We start from the raw sequence: 22,699 nt of genomic DNA, 5'->3' as shown, positions 1-22,699 counted from the left end.
TAATATAGCTTTGGTTAGAAAAGTTAGGTATTGACAATAGTCTTAATGCCCAACAGGAGGGGAACAGTTTGAATTAATTATGGTATTGTCAAAAGATATGGTGTTATACAGATTTTTTAAAGGTTGTTTCTGAAGGGTTTTAACAGTATGGAAAGGTATTTACCGATTTTTGGTAAATAGGAGATTGGTTAGAGAAATATATGTGTAGTAAGTGAGAAGTGTTAGTCGCTCAACTGTGTCCAACTCTTTGTGACCCTGTGGACTGAAGCCTTCCAGGTTCCTCTGTCCATGGGATTTTCCAGGCAAGAATACTGGAGTGGGTAGCCATTTCCTTCTCTAGGGATTCTTCCCGACCCAGCGATCTAACTCTGAGTCTCCCACATTGCAGGCAAATTCTTTACCATTTGAGCCACCAGGGAAGACCTTAATAACTCTCAACTATGTTTAAAAAAGCAGAAAATCTACCTACATAAGGAAAGTGGCTCAAAGGGCCAAAATGGAGCAGCACTTTCTTTTTCCCATTGGAGGATGACTAGGCATAGTTTATTTTCCCTTGAACATTTTACAGTATTTTCAAAATGTTTAACAGTAAGAATATAGTAGTTGTTTATAACCATAATAGTTAACAAATATTATTTTAAATGCTGTTAAAAACTCTATGCTATGGGGAATACCATGAATCTAAGACATTGTCCAGTCAAATAATGGAGAAAATAAAAATTCATAAATAACTAAAATATGTGTGAGAAAGCGATGTTTTAAAGAAAGACAATGAGATAGGAAATGATAAATATGGTTGAGAAGATTGAAAACAAAGTAGGATAACTTATTTGTCAATACAGATAATCAGTATAAGCTTTATGGTAGAAGGATGGGTGAGTAGCATACTGAAATAATAGAATAAGGAAGCTCATAGTTGAGTTTCCTTAAGTCTTTGTTTTCTCATTGATTGATGGATTTTAGTCTTTGGGCCATAGACTCAGGTTAATTATACAAGTGGAAATCAAAGAACTATGATGGATATATAGCCATTAGCGAAAAAAAAGAAAAAAAAAAAACCTTGCATTTTATTACTAGGAAAACCAAACTAGGCTGGTAACATCTGCATTAAAAACCATACAAAGCTAATACTTACTGAATATTTATCAAGTACTTAACATACTCTATTCCAGTGTAATCTTGTGTGCAGCTTTCCTATGATACTTGAAGTCAAGTCATACATTTACATATTTAAGCAGGCAGGTTGCAGGGTACTATTTTAATTACTGGTTTCAGAAAACCTTATTTTAATAGAAACCTGAAAAGGTTAGACCATTTGGGTAGAATGTTTAGGATTCTCTTTCTATGGACACTTTTCAGGAGCCCCAGACCACTGCTGCTCCTCTTCCTTTTTCTACTACCTTCCTTTGATATTTTGATATGCCCTCTCCTCCACATCTGTAGGAAAGTACTGAAAGTGTCTCTTACCCCACTGGCTGTTAGCCAAATGCTGATTTCTTCATGGGGCGTGTGTATCCTTTAAAAGAAACCGTGTGGAGGAATATCTAACAAGGAATCACCATTTTTCTTTTTCCTTTTTCTTTTAGAGTGGATTTAGTATTTGGTTCTTAAGCACCTGGACTGTATTCTAGCTTGGAGTTTCTGGTGCAAGCTAAGTAATTCAGAGAACTGGTTACTGAGTGTGGTTAGAAAAACCACCCGCAGTGAATTCCATGCCTATGTTTGCTCTGCGTCCTTGGCTACTGTAGGTATTAGCAGACAGCAGTAAAAAGCCCACATCATTCACCTTCATGTTGACAACAGGGTAAGAAGTTTATTTGCTCCATGAGTGTAGTTAATGTTAGTGGCAACATGAGTTATGAGCAAAAAACCAAAGTCAAAATATAGAGGCCATTGTATTGAGATGTCAGGCATGCTATTTTTCACCAACATTTTGTTTGTTTTTCATACACTCATTAATTTGAGTTTTGTGTTTTAAATTTGATTCCCTGATTATATGTCACATTTATGAATATGGAAGAGATTATTCACCTAGTTACCATGATTAGTGTAACCAATTTATAATTCAGTGCAAACTGAAGCTGCCTTGGTCTGTATTATCCAGTTTACCTGTGGACATTTATCTAACTGCAAAATTGCTAAATATCCATTTCACCCCATAGTCTGCAGATGTGATTATAGATTTTCATAGAACAAGGAACATGTATTATAGGTTAGAAAACATTGGAAATGTAACCCAACAGTTTTTATGCTCCAGGAAATTAGCTAAATGATCTTTTCTCATGAACTTTTCCAGAGCGACTTCTCTTCCACCCTCAGGGATTCACTGGTTTGTTAATTAGACAAGTAAGGATTGAGCACTTGTTTATGCCATGACACATACCTCTTATACTTGGAGTCAGAGATACAATCTTGAAGGAAACAGGCACAATCTTGCCTTCGTGAAGGTTGCCGTCTAGTAGGGGAGACAGACAAGTAAACAGGCTATTTTTACAGAGTGAAAAGCATTGTAATTGAGGAAATGTGTGTGCTGTGGGACCTCACAAGAGGGATGTCCAGAATGGACATGGGAGGTCAGGGAAGAAGTGGTACCTCTGCAAAGACCTGAAGGCTGAATGAGAACTAGCCAAGTCGTGGGCCTGTGTGGGGGGTACGGGATAAGAGACGATGGAGATTCAAGAGGTAACCCTAGGAAAGTAAGTTGACTGGAGCTGTGATAGGCAGTGTTAAGGAATATTAAGATTTATCCAGAAAATAACAGAGTTTTATCACTATTTTTAGAAAGCCCTCTCTGACTGCAGTGTAGTGAATGGATTAGTGGAAGGCAAAAATAAAGGACAGAAACTGGCTGGTGTCTGAACTAAGGTTGTAAAGAAGGAGAGAAAGGGATAAATTTGGCAGATCTCAGAGAAGTAGAATTAATGTGATTTGCTGTTCAGAGTGATTTGATGGGGAGGGAGCCAGTAGGGTCAAGGATGATGATGTCCTTCACTCTATGGAGAATGCCAGGAGGAGGGGCAGGCTGAGGGTTAGGTGAGGAGTTCGGTTTTGTGCACGTTAGGAGTTAGGGGATGTCTGAAAGGCAGTGGCATGTGTGAGTCAAGAGCTCAGGAGAACAATACTTCTCATCTCCACGTGGACTTCTACTGAAAGCCACAGGGATGGAGAAGATCACCCAGTGGAAGAGGAACTAAATAAGAGGGTTACGAGGAAAATAGGGGAGTAGCTACATTCTGATATGGGCATTTTGTTGTTCAGTTACTCACTCATGTCCGACTCTTTGAGACCCCTTGGACTGCAACACACTCGGCTCCCCTGTCCCTCACTATCTGCCAGAGTTTGCTCAGATTCATGTCCATTGAGTCGGTGACGCTGTCTGCTGCCTCCTGTTCCTTTTGCCTTCAATCTTTAACAGCATCGGGGTCTTTTCAAATGAGTTGGCTTTTCGCATCAGGTGGCCACAGTATTGTAGCTTCAGCTTCAGCATCAGTCCTTCTAATGAATATTCAGGGTTGATTTCCTTTTGGGATGGACTGGTTTGATCTCCTTGCTGTCCAAGGGACTCTCAAGAGTCTTCTCCAACACCACAGTTCAAAAGCATCAATTCTTTGGTGCTCAGCCTTCTCTAGGGTCCAGCTCTACATCCACACACAACTACTGGAAAAACCATAGCTTTGACTGTACAGACCTTTGTCAGCCACGTGATAAGGGCATAGGAAAGGGAGCTCATACAAGGGACTGAAAGGCGCATACAGGGATAAAGGAGAAGTGCTGGAAGAGACTGTGGTCATGCATTCATGAGAGCAATGTAAAGAGTGAGTGTTCAATAGTTCAGTACTACTGAGGGGTCAGGCAGTTGTGGAGTGAAAAATCTCCTGGGTTTGGCAATAAGAAGGTGGTTGTTGACCTCTGCCTGTGCATTTTCATCTGAGGCAGAATCAGAGTGCTTCCACATGGTGAGAAGTCGAGTCAGCGAGTATTAAAAAAACAAACAAACAAATTTCTTTAAGAAACTTGGCAGAGGAGACGGGCCAAAGGGTCCGAGATGTACAGGAGCCTGGGGGACAAGGGAAGATGTTACTTCTGCATTATTTCTTCTTTGAGAAGAAATATTCCTTTTGAATCACCCTGAATCTTGTCCTAGTGAATCCTTCCACTCTAAGACCACCAGAAAGCATGGAAACTAATGCTGCCTGAATAGTGCAGGAGGAAACCTCGAGTAAATTAAAACCTTATCTCAGAGCTTCCAGAACCAATCGCTGTCACCACTCTCTCCACTAGTTTGTTGGTTTGTAATGGAAGGAGATCAAAGAGACTGTGGTGACCTTTTCCCTGGTACCATCCAAACGACACCTGTCAGTATTCTGTACCGTGCTTTTGAGTTCTTAAAACACTTACATTATGTCATTTGATTTACACTCCAAAACAATCTTTGGAGGGGGTAGGAAAGGAATCCTTATTTGACCTACATTGAAAGAACTAGAATTCAGGTTCAAATAACTTGAGAAGTAGTGGTGGTGCATGGACGCTTCAAACTCAGGTCTTCTAATTCCAGACCTTGTGGTCCAAAAGTAATTCAGTTCAATTCAGTTCAGTTCAGTCACTCAGTCGTGTCTGACTCTTTGCAACCCCATGAATCGCAGCACGCCAGGCCTCCCTGTCCATCACCAGCTCCCGGAGTCTACTCAAACTCATGCCCATCGAGTCGGTGATGCCATCCAGCCATCTCATCCTCTGTCGTCCCCTTCTCCTCCTGCCCTCAATCCCTCCCAGCATCAGGAGGGACTCATTTCCAAAGAGTCAACTCCTCACATGAGGTGGCCAAAGTACTGGAGTTTCAGCTTCAGCATCAGTCCTTCCAATGAACACCCAGGACTGATCTCCTTTAGGATGGACTGGTTGGATCTCCTTGCAGTCCACGGGGCTCTCAAGAGTCTTCTCCAACACCATTACCCTTCACTAAAAGGTCAGATATAGTATCTATATTTTCACTGTAGTGGGGTCATATGAAACCTGGGCATGTCATCTTAAGAAACAAGACTGAAAGTTGTGGGTCAACTTTGTTATTTTGTTTGAATCCCATATATACTGGTATTTGTCCCTCTGTCTACCTGTTGCCCCCCCCAAAAAAGTTTATTTTTAGTTTATTTGGATGTACCTTAATAGCTGAAGCATGTTTGAATTACCTATAGTCACATCTAACTTGAAAATATTCCTTTCAATTCTTTTGACAGAAACACTTATTTGCAGGGTTAGTTTTTTTTTTTTTTAAGCAAACATTTTTACAAGTGTTTCTATTTATTGGCTAAATGAAAAATGATGTCTTTGGTAAACATTAGTGAAAGGTTAGGGCAATTAGGACTATGTAAACATTTTTGAAAGCACTTGTTTGGCCAAAATGGAATCACAGTTATTATACCCTTGCAGACATTCCAAGCAGTATGTCCAAGGTCACTTCAGAGAATTGAGGTTAGCTAGTTAGAACAGCCTTTTATTCTGTTTGTTCAGGCACCTCTCATCCACCATTCCCTTAGAGAATTTACAGTGACACAGAAATAGTACAGAGGTGATTTTTTTTTTTTTTGTAAATTAAGTATATTTAGCAATTAACTTTCTGAGTTGTGGGATTCACAAATAGAAAGATTTAAAAATAATTATTAAAGTTCTTGCTGTTTGAAATTAACACTCAAAGTACCTTATGTGTAAAATTCTAGCTGTGTTATCTCAAGGTAATTAGTTTGCTATTGTCCTACTGGCTGGTATGTGCATTTTAGAGGCTTGTTTCCACTCACTTACTGGCCGTATTAGCTTGGACAAGGTATTACTGCATTTCTTTAAATCTCAAGTCCCTTATCTGTAAAGTGGTAATAATAATAAGAGCAGCAGCTCTCTGATAGGGTTGCTGGGAGGATTTAACAGCATAATGAAGATACAAGGCTTCACATAATCACTTTAGTAGGTGCTCAATAGCACTTTTTTCCAGTAGTCATGTGTGGATGTGAGAGTTGAACTTTAAAGAAAGCTGAGCACTGAAGAATTGATGCTTTTGAACTGTGGTATTGGAGAAGACTCTTGAGAGTCCTTTGGACTGCAAGGAGATCCAACCAGTTCATCCTAAAGAAAATCAGTCCTGAATATTCATTGGAAGGACTGATGCTGAAGCTGAAGCTTCAATACTTTGGCCACCTAAAGAGAACTGACTCATTGGAAAAGCCCCTGATGCTGGGAAAGATTGAAGGCAGGAGGAGAAGGGGATGACAGAGGATGAGATGGTTGGATGGCGTCACCGACTCCACGGACAGGAGTTTGAGTAAGCTCCAGGAGTTGGTGATGGACAGGGAGGCCTGACGTGCTGCAGTTCATGGGGTCACAAAGAGTCGGACACGACTGAGCAACTGAACTGAACTGAAATGCTCAGTAAATGTTACAATGACTTAAACCTTGGCCTTGGCACAGGAGCTGTAAGAACTCTATGTAGTTTTTTAAACTTTTCATTAAATACACCTTCCACATTTAATGTATGTCCATCTATACTGAAGGAGTCCTCTGCAGGGCATTTTTGAAGACTTTAGTAGCAGTCATTTCTCATGCTGGGGAACTATTTGAATCCCAACTACCATAAGCTTATCATCCTAATGTCAGATCAAAACAGTCAGAGAAATAGGCCAATCAGAGCTCCAGAATTCAACTTCAGAGGGTTTTTGTATTGCAGACTTGTTTCATAAAAATCCATTTTATACTAATGATAATAGTCTGTGCATGTGTGCGTGCTCAGTCATATCTGCCTCTTTGCGACCCCATGGACTGTAGCCCGCCAGGCTCCTCTGTCCATGGGATTCTCCAGGCAAGAATACTGGAGCAGGTTGCCATGCTCTCCTCCAGGGGATCTTCCCAACTCAGGGATCAAACCCAGGTCTCTTGTGTCGGCAGGTGAATTCTTTGCTACTGAGCCACCTGGGAAGCCCATGGTCCATAATAAAAGACATTTAAACCAAAATTTAGAGATGAAACTGTAGTTTTTAGTGTTCTTCCTTTTCATATTTTGTAAACTTTTCCTTTGTCTATATGATGGACAGAGAATTTTTTGGCCTATGTGTTGTATGTAGTAAAATAGCAAAGACTTGTTTTCTTATTTTTACCTTGCCTTGTCCTTATCTTTGACGGTCAAAGACAATGTTTTGTCTGCTTTTGGCAGCCTCATTTGTTTTCTGAGAGAATTGGTAAGAGGCTGCTTGGTAGCCAACCAAGGTCATTGTCAATAATTGAGTCCAAAAGGGAGGGAGAAGTTGTGGAAGCAGTCTATCATCACTGGGTACCTCCATCCTTTCAAATAAGAAGTGAGTCACCTTCTGCTTAGACCTTATCATGAGTCTGGTACTCTCTGGGTGCCATTTAACAAAGATCTGGGCTCATATTTAAGCAGGTTCAAGTGTACCGAGGAAAGAAAAAAGATCAGATAATTACTTCTCATGTACATTTACCCTAAATGTCTGGAGGAACCAGTTTTGTGAATACGTGCTCACACATAAGCTGGTTGTTGCTTTGAAGGTTAAAGTGGTGAGTATTCTCCCTTCTGCTAATCAGCTGTAGTGACCTAGGGAATTAAGTCAACAGGAAGCGAAGCACGGGTTCATTTCTCATGACATCTTAGCCACCCAGCAGCGGCTTCTTTTGGCCAGGGATATTCCCATGGGTCATGTAGACTTGGGCAGCTTGTGAGGAAGCACTCTGCATGCATGCCTCCCATTTGTGCAGTGGTGAGTTCATGTTGAGCTCACCCTTTGGTGGGACCTTTCAAGATATTCCTGTAAGTTGACAGCTTCATGCCAGAAGCAGCATCATTTCTAGAGCAGGTCTGATTAGTTTTGTTTGTATGTTTGTTTCCTTTGTCTTTGGTTTCTTTCAGCTGAAGTCATCTCTGTATACATGTTATTATGTGATTTAGTTGTGTTTTGTCACTTAAGACCTTTTATTGTCCCTTGATTTGTGATGATTCTTATTTATGTTCTTGTAACACTTTTTGTATACTTCTGTTAGAGTGCTTTTTATACTTGGTTTTGTTGTGTTTCCCCACAAGCTCTTTGAGGGCAGAAGCTGTGTTTTGTGACCGTAGCATCTCTAATGTAGTGTTTGGATACTTGGTCCATCCTCTGTGAGTACTTGTTGAGTATAAATGTTTGTATGTTTAGGAATCTACTAGCTTCTAACAGGAATAGTAATTGTTTTAGATTTTACAAAAATTTCACATATATTATCTGCATTTGTGCATTACCGCTGTCTAATGGAGAGATGCTTTGAGGGATACAGGCATTGGCAGGATTTCCACTTTGCAAATAAGAAGGGCCAAGAAGTCGTGAGTCAGCCTGACTTACTGGAGGTCATTCAGCTTAGAAGGCAGTACTGAGCCATCAGCCCTCTCCTGGTGTCAGAAATGTGTGTTTTTCCTGTTGCTACACCTCTGTCCCAGCAAACAAACTCAAAACTGGGTGGCTCATGGATTGAACTCAACTTACTTAGTCCTTGTTTATGGTCCTTCTAGCATCAGGGTCCCTGAGTGATTTAAGGTGATTTAAAAGTAATTGAATTGAGCTTGTACTCAGTAATTAGACAGGGATTGCAGGAACTTCTTTTTCTTTTCCATGGGGCCTTCGACTAACAATAGATGAGTCATTCTGGTCTCTTTCGTCATCTCTAAAAAATAATCCTGCTTCTCTACTTACTTCTCTTTGTTGAGATTACTACAAAATTTTATCCAGAAGCTTATCAAGTGCTTTATAAACCACGCACTAAACCATGCACCTGAAAACAGTTACTCTCAATAAAGTCAAATAGTTGTATGAGCTGATGACATCTTTACAATCTAAAGAGGCTAATCTAGAAAGCTCCTTCCCCAGCTTTTAGGGTGCCTTGTGTAGCTGGGTCTCAGTCTGTCTCCCTGGAGTGGCCATCACCTTCGCTGTGCAGGTTTCAGGCTAGCTGGTTTAGCTGGGCTGGTACCTCCACGCTGTAGCTGGCTGGTCAGTTGCTAAGTCATGTTCGTCTCTCTGTGACCCAGGCCCAGGCCCCTCTGTCATCCACTGTCTCTTGGAGTTTGTTCAAAGTCATGTCCATTAAGTTGGTGATGCCATCCAACCATCTCATCCTCCTTGTACTAGTCAGTTATTCCTTGCTGCAGTTGGAGGCTGACTCTAGCACATATGGTTTTTATGATGGAACTTGTCACTTTCTTCACCTCAGTCCCGGGATGAAGATAATTTGAGTGGTTCCTTTGTATGTTTTTAATCACTATTTCCTGCCATGGAGGTAAAGGGAAATGAAAAACAGTGAGTCTGCATTTTTAGACACTTAAGTAACTGAAGTTTGTGTCTGTTTTGTTGCTAAAACCAGGACATTTTGGTTTTATGAAAACGGGCTTCCGAATCAGAAGCCTTAGGTTTCTAATCCAGTGGTTGACATTGGGGCATAATAATGTTACTGCCTTCAAGACCAGACTAGTTGGAAATTTGAGATGCCTTGCTTATATTTAGTTTGGTTTCTGGGAAAATACCTTGGGGCGTCACATGTCTCAATGACTTTTGCAAGTGACAAACAATAATCACAGAGATGGACTGAAAAATGCTTTAGGTTGATTGCCTGGGGGTATTTCAAAGGGAACATGTCCTTCCTGGTATTAGAAAGAGCTTGAGCTCTGTCACTGGGAAATTTGACCAGCCGAACTATGGATTTGGAGTGGTTCTGAGAGTAATTCCTAAGTGTTGCATAGGTGCTTTTGTTTTCATAAAAGGTCTGAGTGAGGTCTTTGCTACCTAACCTTTGCCATGTTATTTTTAAACCCAGTTTCAATAGCTTGGAAGCTTTTTCTAACCAAGAAAAAAATGTAAAAGCTCAAGTCAGTGTTTTGGAAATCATGTCAGATTTTACTTAGATGAGCTTATGAATTCAAATATATTTTTGCCAGAAAACCAGAGTGCTGTTTATATGTATAGATGTCAGTATTTTGAAAACAGACTTCATGCAGTTGTTCATTCAGCCAGTGTTTACTGACCACTGTGTACTGAGCTTCCGAGATGGCTCAGTGGTAAAGAATCTGCCGGCCAAGCAGGAGATATGGGTTCAATCCCTGGGTCGGCAAGATCCCCCGGAGTAGGAAATGGCAACCCACTCCAGTATTCTTGCCTGGAAAAATCCCATGAACAGAGGAGCGTGGCAGGCTACAGTACATGGGCTGCAAAGAGTCAGACACGACTGAGTGACTGAACACCCACACACACACACACATTATATATTAGCCATAGTGTTAGGTCCAGTGAGGGTTGTAAACATGCGATGGGGTAGAATTGCTGTTCTCAAGTTGCTGTATGTCCCGTAGGGTAGGCTTGTGACTTGCAGAAAAGTTACTTGGTATCTTTGCACCTCAGATTCCTCATCTGTAAAAATGGGAATAATGGTACCACTTTAAACATGGTGAAGCTTACAGATATAAAGTACTAAGCAATGTACTTGGCACAAAATATGCTTTTGATAGTTTATCATCATCCTCATTTCAGGAAGAACAGGCACTGTGCAATGTATGCTGCGGGCATGGTACCAAAGGCGTTCTATAGATGGCTGAAGAAAGAGCAGACTGTTTCAGGGTCAGGAGTCAGAGAAAGCTTGTGAAAGAGGTGGCGACTGAGCTTGAAGAGTGGATGGAATTTCAGCAGGTAGAGATGGGAGATGGTACCTCAGAGATAACTGTAAGTAAAGTGTTAGAGTTGGGAAAGCCTAAAATTTGAGCAGTAGTATTCCAGCTTGGAGGAAAAGAATGTCTTACGAAAGCGAAGTGGAAAGTTGGAGAGCAAGCTAGTCCCAGACTGTGAAAGGCCTAGATCAGAGAGTTGTGCCGTCATCAGCGGGAGCTGTACTGAAGGGTTGTATTTGCTTGTCTTGCCAGTACCTTAGACAGCACACAGCCCCTAGTGAGCAGTCAGCAAATAATCATTGAGTGAACAACTGAGTTGGCTTGAGACAAGTTGAGCTTCATTTTGCCAGAAGACAAGTCTGGTAGAAATGTCTTACAAAAAGTTGGGAACATGGGACCCAAGTCCTATGAAGACTGAAGGTGGAAGTTTGGGAGGTGTGAACATGGAGGTAATTATTGATGCCACAGTGTGGACAAGTTGACTCGAGCAGTACATGTGGCCATGGTCAGAGAAGAGAATTGAGGTGAGGCCCTATTTGACGAGGAGACCAGTAAGAAAAGGCAGAAGATGGAACCAAGAAGGGGAGGTAGAAGGAGGAGGAAAACAGAGACCTCGGTGCCTGTGAATCCCGAGGAGGAAAGGTTTGAGGAGGGGCTGGTTGACAGGCTCAGGGCAGGTCAGGGCTTTGCAGTGAGGGAGCTAGTGGTGGTGTAGTGAGGAGGTCCCTGGACTGGGTGGAAGAAAGTTCAGTCAAGTGGGGCCTGATGCCAGGCTATAGGTCTTGCTGGACACAGCACACTCGGGCACATTTTTTTCAAGGTTAGTTATTTATTGGTATTTGCTTTTTGAGCATATATCTAAACAGATCGAATGCCCAAACTGTATATATTATCTGATTTCAATTAAATATTAGATTAAAAAAAAAAACCTTGTTTTCTCTGAATTCTGAGGTCATGACTGATTTTCATTTCTTTTCCACATCTGTCAGTATTTTCCAGGGTTTTTATGAGTATTTATTACCTTCAGAACTGGGAAAAACACTATAAAATTATATTTTATTTTTTTTTTGTTTGTTTGTTTTTTTCTTTTTTTTAAAATTATATTTTAAATGTTATATTCCTTATGTATTGTCCATCAATACACTTCTCATTTATTGAAACTTAGAAAAATGTAGCCATTTAATTCCATCTGGGTTTCTACCTGTCTTTCTCCCCTGAAAGACCTCTGAACTCTTCTTCTGAGGTCCACACCAGCACCATTTCCTTATCTGCTGCTCCTGGCTTGCCTGTGCTCCATCAATGTGCTCACATTACATGCCTCTTGTAGCCTGATCGCCCAGAAACATCCTTACTAGGGTCAGATCCTTTTGTGGTGGAACCTTTACATTATGTAACTTGTAGAAGATTTCCAGTCAGCTGTGGCCTTAACCAAAGTGAAGACCATGTGAGAGCCACATGTGCTTATCATTCTTATAATCACCCTTGTTTCTCATATTTGAGGATGAATTGGCAGAAACCGTTTGTCCTGGGTGTCTTTAGCATTGCATTTTTCTTCATAGTCCAGCTGCTTCTAAAACTACATAGCCCCAGCCTCTTGAGCACTCATTACATTCTGAATACAAGCCGTTTAGTCAAGTGGGAGGAAGTCAGCATTTTTACCATCCAACTTGGGAGATGTGGCCTGTCTGTGTGGGCTGGACTGGTATTATTACTCATATCTGCTTCTGCTTCTGTGTGGGAGGACTGCTGTATTCATCCTGCTAATTAGCCTTGCCTAATGAGCATGTAAACAGCAGATTTCCTTGTTAGGAAATAGCAGTACACTGATACCGCATCCTGTTACGTTTGGATGCATGCATGGGATTCTTTGGGTTGAGTGTTTATGACCACACTTGACAAATGGACCTCAGTTTCTCAACCTGTCATGCTGGGGAAATAACGTTTTTTACAGAACGAGTATTCTTTATAAAAATAAGATAAAATGTCTGTAGATCATTGAGTTGGCTGAAAAGTAGGATCCTATTAATAGTTGGTTGCTGACGTTGCTGTTATTGGGCTGACATGTCTTTCCAAGGAGAGACCAGGAGCACAGGGCTGTTGAATGGGGGAGGTCCAGTGGAGGGCTCCATAATTATACAGCTGTTTACTTTTTTAAAAAAAGGTGTGTTGAAATCGAAACAGCTACCCAGTGAATGACCCACACGTGAAGCAGTTTGATATTATCAATGTTATTGGATGCAAGTCGCTGAGTAAGGTGCCCAGAGTGTAAGCGGTTTGCCAGAGGCCACCCAGCACATGTGTGGTTGAACTAGATTTAGAACTCAGTTCTTATTAGCTCCTGATTTCCAGTTTTGTGTAGAAGCAAACCAGACTGCACCCCCACGGTGATTTCACTCAGGTCACTTTGTCAGAGGAAAGTGCTCTCTCTCTTTGATCTGTCTGAATGTGTTATTATTTTTTAATTAATTTCAATACCAGACGAGGCAAGCTAGTAAGAGGTGTTCACTTACAGAGACTAAACTTGGTGTTAGACCCTTGCATAGTGATTTGAGGACTATACATCCTAGGGAAAAGAAAAATTCCAAGAGGAGAAAGGTTGGAACATGAAGCACCGAAGGTTGAAGACCTAGAGATTGTAGAAGAGGGTCAGTAAGACATCACGTGCCTGCTGTCAAGTCCTTGGACTGTAGAGCGGGATCGAGAGAGGACTGTTGAGCATTCAGTACGTTGTGGCAAATCCAGGGTGTTCTGAGAGCCTGAGCAATTTGGAACGTCCCCCAGCTTGGGCCAAAGCACTGAGATATAAAACAGCAAGGTGAGTGTTGGCCGGGAACGGCAAAATAAAGAGGCAGATAGGTCCTGAAGGGCCGTGAATGTCCTGTGGAGGAATAACAATGCATACATGCAACAGGCATCTATTTAGTGCTTTGTGTGTGTGTCAGGTATTTCTCTAGTGTACTTGGGATACATGAGTGAACAAAATAAGTGTCAATTCCTGCCCTTGAGGAGCTTTCACTTTAATGAGGAGGGAGAAACACTAGACATTAAATAATAATTAAACTGAGCAGTACAATAGAGGATGGTAGATGTAAAAAGGATGCAGCCATGTGATCACGGTTAATGTAAGCAGTAGTGAGTCATGTTGATAGTACCTACTCTTCTTATGATATGATGAGAATGGCACCTTACCTCTCTGGTTTTTCTCCCCCAAACATATAACCCTAATCTCGTCACAAGAAAATGATCAAACAAATCTCAGTTGAAGGACAGCCTGTGAAATACCTGACCCAGTACTCCTCAAAGCTGTCGAAGTTATCAAAAACAAGTAAAGCCTGAGAAGCTGTCACAGCCATGAGAAGGCTAAAGAGACTTGACAACTAAATGCCATGTGTTATCCTGATTAGGATCCTGAAACAGGAAAAAGATATTAGGGACAATTGAGGAAATCTGAACAAAGTATGAACTTTAGTTAACAATGATATATTAATATTGGTTCATTAATTGTGATAAACATACCATATTAATGCAAGATGTTACATGAAGGAAACTGGGTGTGGGGTATACGGAAACTCATTGTACTGTTTTTGCAATAATTATGTAAATCTCAAACTGTTCTAAAATTTAAAATTTATTAAAAAGAACAAAAACCCCACAGAGTAAAGGAGATCAGAAGTCCAGGGTAGAGACATATGTTGTAATTTAAAATAGGGTGGTCAGGGCAGGCCTCATTGAGAAGGTGACATGAACAGTCACTTAAAAAGACAGTTGACCATGTTGGTATGGGGGCGATGGGTCAGCCAGTGCAAAGACCCTGAGGGGAGAAGATGTCTGCAAGTCGGAGAACCAGCAGGGAGGCCAGTGTGTGTGTGTGTGTGTGTGTGTGTGTGTGTTGAAGGGTGGGGGGGTTGGGGTTCGGAGAGTAGGACATTACAGAGGAAAGGCGATGGAAGCCATCAGGTGAGGACTTTCAGGCTGTTACCGGGAGATAGTGAGGGACAGGGAAGCCTGATGTTCTGCAGTCCACGGGGTCACAAAGAGCTGGACATGACTGAGCGAGTGAACAACGGCAACATTCATAGGTTGTGTGCCGGGAACCATGCCATGGCTTGTCCTGTTCTCTCAGCTGTTGATATTTTAGGAGAGTTAAAGTTAAATTTAAAGTTAATTTATATTAACTTGCTGATTTTGCAAATGAGAAGGTTGAAATTAGGAAGATGAAGTAATTTACCAGAGTCCCATTGCTGGTAACTGATGCAGCTGCAGTTCCATTCTTCGTACTGAGACCCATAGTTGTCACTCCTGACTTCGGCCTCGTCTCCTCAGGGGGCTGGACTAGATCTTCTAGGCCAGGAATTAGATCTTATAAACCACAGCCCACTAGAAAAGGTGGCCCTCTGCTTGTTTTTGTTTAAGTCATGGTTAAAACAAACAAACAAACATAAAGTTTACCATTGTAATCATTTTAAGGTCAATAGTTCATGCAAATAGTGGGGAACATGAGACGGCAGACTATTTTGGGGGGCTCCCAAAATCACTCCTCAAACACCAGGGCAGAAACAGATCCGCTTCCTCCCTGGAGGCAGAGTTCTTGGTCACCAGGCTCATTTCTTACCCTTGATGAGACTGTCACTTCCCCGGGTGAAACTTTCATCCTGTAGGTTGAGCACGAGGTTGTCAGCAGTGAGATAGATACGATTCTGTGAGGTGGCGATCGTCTTGGAGATGTTCTGGGCTGCCCGGATCTTGCGCAGCTTGATATAACCTGGGTTCTTGCTCAGGGCCTCTCCCAGGTAAGCAGGATGCGGTTAAGGGGCCACATGAGGCCAGATCTCTATCAGGGCCCTGTCCTAACTACTCCCCGGGCTCGGCCCTCCTCTGGGCTGTCAGATCCACGGTTGCGCTCACCTGGCTCGTGCAGGTCAATAGTATTTATATTCACATTGCTGTGAAACACATCTCCAGAACTTTTCATCTTGCAAATCTAAAACTCTACACCCATTAAACAACAACTGCCTTTTACCTCCTTCCCTAGCCCCTGGTAACCCCCATTCTACCTTTTAATTTCCATGAATATGATACACAGGTGACACCACCCTTATGGCAGAAAGTGAAGAGGAACTAAAGAGCCTCTTGATGGAAGTGAAAGAGGAGAGTGAAAAAGTTGGCTTAAAGCTCAACATTCAGAAAACTAAGATCATGGCATCTGGTCCCATCACTTCATGGCAAATAGATGGGGAAACAATGAAGACAGTGACAGACTTTATTTTTGGGGGGCTCCAAAATCACTGCAGATGGTGACTGCAGCCATGAAACGAAAAGACGCTTGCTCCTTGGAAGAAAAGCTATGACCAACCTAGACAGCATATTAAAAAGCAGAGACATTACTTTGCCAACAAAGGTCTGTCTAATCAAACTGTGGTTTTTCCAGTAGTCATGTATAGATGTGAGAGTTGGACTATAAAGAAAGCTGAAGAATTGATGCTTTCGAACTGTGGTGTTGGAAAAGACTCTTGAGAGTCCCTTGGACTGTAAGGAGATCAAACCAATCAATCCTAAATGAAATCAATCATCAGTTGGAAGGACTGATGCTGAAGCTGAAACTCCAACACTTTGGCTACCTGATGCGAAGAACTGACTCACTAGAAAAGACCCTGATGTTGGGAAAGATTGAAGGTAGGAGGAGAAAGGGACAACAGAGGACCAGATGGTTGGATGGCATCACTGACTTGATGGACATGAATTTGAGCAAGTTCCGGGAGTTGCTGTAGGTCAGGGAAGCCTGGCGTGCTGCAGTCCATGGGGTCGCAAAGAGTCAGACATGACTGAGTGACTGAATGACAGCAGCAAAGACATTGAAGGCATTTAGATCAGTGTCTAAACAGTAAGTGCTCCACTAGAATACGGGGCTTCCCTGGTGGCTCAGGCAGTAAAGAATTCACCTGCAGTGCGGGAGACCTTGGGAAGATCCCAGGGAGAAGGGAAAGGCTACCCGCTCCAGTATTCTGGCCTGGAGAATTCAGGGTCTCAAAGAGTTGGACACGGCTGTTTCTAATCCGTGTGTCATGTCCTCAGGCTATGTCATTCTTTTAAATGTTGTGCCCTGCTCCTTTCTTGTCTGAGTACTGACAACAAAAGAAAAAGAGGGGAAGAAAACTGTGTCCTGATTCTAAAGATTGCCATTCAAAAATAATTTTATTTATTTATTATTTTTTAATCATTCATTTATTCAACAATTTGTTGAGCCTCAACTGTGTTTAGGGGGCCCATAGGTGAACAACATTGCTGTCTGAGGGGATATTGACATCGAAACTAGTAATTACGGATGTCATGTGTATAACTTACAGAAATGCTGATGCTCTTCTGAACCAAGGCCCTTGTATCCTTAAACAAGGACATTTAACCTAGTCTGGGACACCAAAGAATGCTTCTCTAAGGAAGTGATGAGTGCTAATGATTGTTTGCAGTGTGGCAAAATACTCTGAAATTTAGTGTCTTAAAAGAATTTATTTTCTCTCATGGGTCTGAGATAACTAGACTCAGCTGGAAAATTCTCTCTTGGGATCGTGATACTGACTGGGGCTAGAATCATCGGAGAGCTCAATTAGGCTGCCATTCAAGACAGCTTCTTCCCTCATGTGTCTGGAGCCTCTGTGCTCTAATACTTGGCCTCTCCCTGCAGCGGAGTAGCCTGGACTTTCTGTCTAATTAGCTTCAAGCTCCAAGAAATAGGAAGAGGAAGCTGCCAGGCCCATTCAGGGCTACACTTCCAATGGGCTCAGTACCATTTCTGCCACACACTAGTGATCAAAACATCACAAGCCTTGCCTACATTCTCGGGAGAGGAGAAGTAAACACTTTCTGATGGGGAAGTAGCAAGTTCTCATTGCAGAAAAGCACATGGGATAGGAACTGTTGTTGTGGCCCTCTTTAGAGAGTGCAGGTATGTCACTTGCTGTTAGGTTGGACCCTCAAAGATGATTAGGCATTGATGTGATGGGCAGAAGAGTCCAGGAGGGCATAACTCCTCTGGCAATGGGATCAGCCGAGTACAGGCCTGGAGATCCAAAAAGTAAACCTTGGAGGAGGAACTAAAAGGCTTGTGTGTCTTAAGTGGAGGAATGAGGAGAGGAAGTATGGCCTGGAAATTCCGGGGTACACAGTGAAGAGTACGATTAGTGCATGTTTACATCAGAAAACAAAATAGCTGTGTAGGTTCCGGACAGAAGCAGTGGAAAGCACCAAAAATGAAATTCCTAGAATAGGAAGAACAGATTAGTCCAGAGGACTTGGGTTGGAGTAGGGGTGGGTCAGGGAAATCTTACCCCAAATTACATAGCTAGAGTGAGATAGAATTATGATTCGGAGCTAGATCTGACTCTGGGTCTGCTAGCTTGCTTGCTATACTCCACTGTATTGCTCACCCCATTGCCTATGAAAAGTCATTTTATATAATGAACTTGAAAATCCCTTGCTAACCAAAAGGTGATTTGCTCTTCCTAATTTCTTCCGAACTATCCTTGCAAATACCATCTAAGTTTTCTAGGCTCAACTCAAAGGGCATGTCCTTAATCTCTCCCTCACCCTTGCTGTCAGGTAACCCCCTCCCTCCTTCCCCCACCAAATCTGTTTCCATTCTCTATCAAGGAAGTGTTTTGGACTTATTTTCTTAGGCTCATCGTGATAGACCATGAGTCTCTTTAGGGCCAGAGTGTATTTGATTCATCTTTCCATTGTCAGCATCTTTTGTCTGTCGTGACCTTAATGAATCATGACTAGATGGGTAGACGAGTGGCTTCTAGAATCCCTGGGTAAACAGTACTGAGGTGGTTCTCAAGTTGAGTTGTTACTGCCCTTAATGAGGGTTAAATGAGGCATTGCATTCGAAGTATCCTTGGGACCTTTTAGTCTCTCTGGGCCTCAGTGTCCCTTTCTGTGGACAATTGGGGTTGCAAGGATGATCTCAGAGGCCTCTACCATGGCTACGAGTTTACAAATTTAGAATGCATTGGCATGAAGTGTTCCACAAACCAGCAGAGCTGGCCAGCAGTGGTTATATGTTCCAGAAAAGCATCTGTTTCTGCTTTATTGACTATGCCAAAGCCTTTGACTATGTGGATCACAATAAACTGTGGAAAATTCTGAAAGAGATGGGAATACCAGACCACCTGACCTGCCTCTTGAGAAACCTGTATGCAGATCAGGAAGCAACAGTTAGAACTGGACATGCAACAACAGACTGGTTCCAAATAGGAAAAGGAGTATGTAAAGGCTGTATATTGTCACCCTGCTTATTTAACTTATGTGCAGAGTACATCATGAAAAACGCTGGGCTGGATGAAGCACAAGCTGGAATCAAGATTTCTGAGAGAAATATCAATAACTTCAGATATGCAGATGACACCACCCTTATAGCAGAAAGTGGAGAAGAACTAAAGAGCCTCTTGCTGAAAGTGAAAGAGGAACGTGAAAAAGTTTGCTTAAAGCTCAGCATTCAGAAAACTAAGATCATGCCATCTGGTCCCATCACTTCATGGCAAATAGGTGGGGAAACAGTGGAAACAGTGTCAGACTTTATTTTGGGGGGCTTCAAAATCACTGCAGATGGGGACTGCAGCCATGAAATTAAAAGACGCTTACTCTTTGGAAGGAAAGTTATGACCAACCTAGACAGCATATTAAAAAAGTGGAGATATTACTTTGCAAACAAAGGTCCATCTAGTCAAGGCTATGGTTTTTCCAGTGGTCATGTATGAATGTGAGAGTTGGACTGTGAAAAAAGCTGAGCACTGAAGAATTGATGCTATTGAACTGTGGTGTTGGAGAAGACTCTTGAGAGTCCCTTGAACTGCAAGGAGATCCAACCAGTCCATCCTAAAGGAGATCTGTCCTGAGTGTTCATTGGAAGGACTGATGTTGAAGCTGAAACTCCAATACTTTGGCCACCTGATGCGAAGAGCTGACTCTTTGGAAAAGACCCTGATACTGGGAAAGATTGAAGGCAGGAGGAGAAGGGGATGACAGAGGATGAGATGATTGGATGGCATCACCAACTCAATGGACATAAGTTTGGGTAAACTCCAGGAGTTGGTGATGGACAGGGAGGCCTGGTGTGCTGTGGTCCATGGGGTTGCAAAGAATCAGACACAACTGAGCAACTGAACTGAACTGAACTGAACTAGCTTGCAAATGCAAAAGCAGGAAACACAATGAATATATTCCTAGACATTTTGATTTTTTTTTAAAAAGTCAATTTGAAGGTATTTATGCTTTCTATCATATATAAAGACTGACTTTTCAGCACTGGTTAAGGAAAGGAATATTCAAAATAGAATCTTAGGTGAATAGCTTTGTGCTCTGCACCTTAGTGTCTCTTCTGTAAAGTGGGAAACATACTTTATGATGTTCATTTAGAATTTTAGTCAATAAAAAAGTAAAATTTTTAAGATTTATTTTATATTTTTTCTTAGCCTCTGGTGTACAAGATGACACTGAAAATTACAAGTTCCAAAATTACAGAAGTAGTAAAACTGCTGTAAAATTCAGGAGACTCAGGCTTAGCACAGACACAGCAAACAAAACCCTGTTTGCAACTTGAAAAATGTTATAACTGATTTTTAGTCAGTTCCTTGCCAACATAATAAACATCAAAATCTAAAAAGTAGATAGATTCACAGTCGTTATCAGTTTACAAGAGGTTAGCCATCAAGTTCCTATAACCTGCACACCTTGATACATTTAAAATAAAAGGCTATATATATTAGCTTAACACATTAAGCAATATAGATTAGTGCTGTTGATTTAAATACAATGACTTCATGGCCTAAGTGCTAAAAATGATTTTAATGTACTACAGAAATTGTGCAGTTTTAGAGAAAATAGCATATTTATGTACCTTTATAGCCACTTGCAAAGGTATTGCTAATTGCCTGGTTTTATTTGCTTGTACGTAGTTAAGGAAAACGGAGTTTACCTAGTTGTTTTGTTTGTCTCTTCGTTTTTTGGTGAAGATACAAAGGTGTATGTTGAGCATGCGAAATGTGGCTAGTGTGACTGAAGAACTTTATTTGATTTTTAATAAAGTTAAATTTAAATAGCCATGTATGGCTAGTGTCTTCCCTATTGGACAGCATTACTGTTCCCATTTGGCCTGGCCTTGGGGATCTAGGTATCTCAGAGAGTGAGGTAGTGTTAGGATTCTTTCTGCCCAGCCCCAAGCCTGAACCTACACATAGTGAAAGTAAAGTCGCTCAGTCGGGTCCGACTCTTTGCGACCGCATGGACTGTAGCCCACCAGGCTTCTCCATCCATGGAATTTTCCAGGCGTGAGTACTGGAGTGGGTTGCCATTTCCTTCTCCAGGGGATCTTCCCGACCCAGGGTTTGAATCCAGGTCTCCCTCACTGTAGGCAGACGCTTTACCCTCTGAGCCACCAGGGAATCTCCCGAACCTACAGATAGGCAATCCTCAAAGCCTCAGGGAGTTTGAACACTGAAACCTTTTTGCAGGCTGACTGGAAAAATTGTCCAGAGTCATCTTCAGGCATTACGTCATCCAAACCTAGGAAGCATAGCACAGTGACATTCAGAGGAAGAAGGGCCATTCTTCCTCTCTGCTTCCCTTTTGCACCTTTGAGCTGAACAAACCATCAGTGCTTTCAAAGTTTGTGAAAAGACTCATGCAATTATGACTTTCAGACTGATTATGATATAGGTCCAGTCACAGAATTCCTAGTCTCTGTTGCTTACTGTTTTAGTTCAGTATCAACAGAGATTTGCCAGGGCAGTCTTTTCACACATGTTATAAAAGGCCTCTCTGTGTGAGTAAAAGCTCTTGACTAATTCCACTCATCAGGAGTCCCACGCTCTGCTCTGTGTAAGTTTTAACACAAAGTAGAGATGTGTACTCTTTTTTTTTTTTTTTGAGATGTGTACTCTTTAACAGTAGAACTTCTGGGTGTTGTCCACGTTTGGACATGACTGCCATGGAAAAGATGTCAAGATGAGGATGTAATTGGGCAGATTCGTATGTGTAGAATACAATGAACCATGTGCCAATGTTGTTCTGTTTATTTTCTTTCAGGAAATCAAAGATGGTCGTGATGTTGCTTTGACAAATACTCCTGTTGTCTTGACAGTGGTATCCCCGAAGAGTATTCTCAAAGGAATATTTGTCTCCCAGTACCTTTGTTGATGACTGTTATCATCTAGAAAGTGTTTTTCATGTTCTGGAAATCAGCCACCCTTGTGCTTGACCTGCTCCGGGCAGCTGAATGAAAGTTCCTTCCAGTTGCTTCCAGAACTCTCTTGCCCAAGACACTTCTCCTTGTTGGGTGAATGTTCATGAAGCCCTTTCCTGAACCAGTGTAGGAGGCTTTGGCCCCTTGGAGCGTATGACATGGAAGCTTTGGAAGTGGATGATATTAGCCCAGCCTTGGAAGTGACCGAGGATTTCTTTAATACTTTTGACAATAAGCTTGAAAAGGCTGTGCAGCAAGCAGAGGTTTATGGGATCCAAGAAGTCCCTGAATTGGTGGGGCGGGAGGTCCTCGGTAACATAGACAATGGTGCTATCAGAAATGTCACCTCCCTGGGCCAGGGGGGTGTGATCTGGGACCATTGTAAGACCAGACTCTTAGACACCAAAGTTCCAAATGTCTTCCCTGCCAAAGAACAGTTTATGGTCCAGAAGGGGACAACCCCAGATAATCTGTCCTGGATGGAACAAAAGGAAGCATCCACCTTTAATTTTTTCAACATCTGTCAGCGTCGAAGAGACAGGCCTCGTTCTGTGAATGACTTATTGGATGAGACCTCGACTTTTAAGCCTGGGCATGCTCGATCAAGGTCAGATATTACCCAGGTGGACTGGAGGGTGGTCCTCAAAGCCATGCCTCTGCAGCAAGAAGTATCTCTTCAGGACCCTCACTTCGCCAGGCCTTCTTTTCTGTTGGCCTCTTCAAACAAGGTAGAAGATGCTCAAGGAAATACAGGTATGTCTTCACAGCTGACTGCTAGTGAA

The 22,699-nt window shown here is 42.0% G+C and overlaps 1 protein-coding gene across 1 annotated transcript in view; it reads left to right on the top strand.

The window, feature by feature from the left end:
• PLEKHM3 (pleckstrin homology domain containing M3) overlaps positions 1–22,699 on the top strand; it is a 207,057-nt gene that overhangs the window by 3,678 nt on the left and 180,680 nt on the right. The window contains exon 2 of the mRNA XM_020893655.2: positions 21,761–22,670. Within this exon, the coding sequence (XP_020749314.2) occupies positions 22,076–22,670 (595 nt within the window). The 5' untranslated portion in view covers positions 21,761–22,075. The remainder of the gene's footprint in view (positions 1–21,760; positions 22,671–22,699) is intronic.

This window comes from Odocoileus virginianus, chromosome 30 (genome assembly GCF_023699985.2).
Source record: "Odocoileus virginianus isolate 20LAN1187 ecotype Illinois chromosome 30, Ovbor_1.2, whole genome shotgun sequence".
In the NCBI taxonomy this organism is placed as follows: domain Eukaryota; kingdom Metazoa; phylum Chordata; class Mammalia; order Artiodactyla; family Cervidae; genus Odocoileus; species Odocoileus virginianus.
This window is presented reverse-complemented; position numbering and strand designations above follow the sequence as displayed.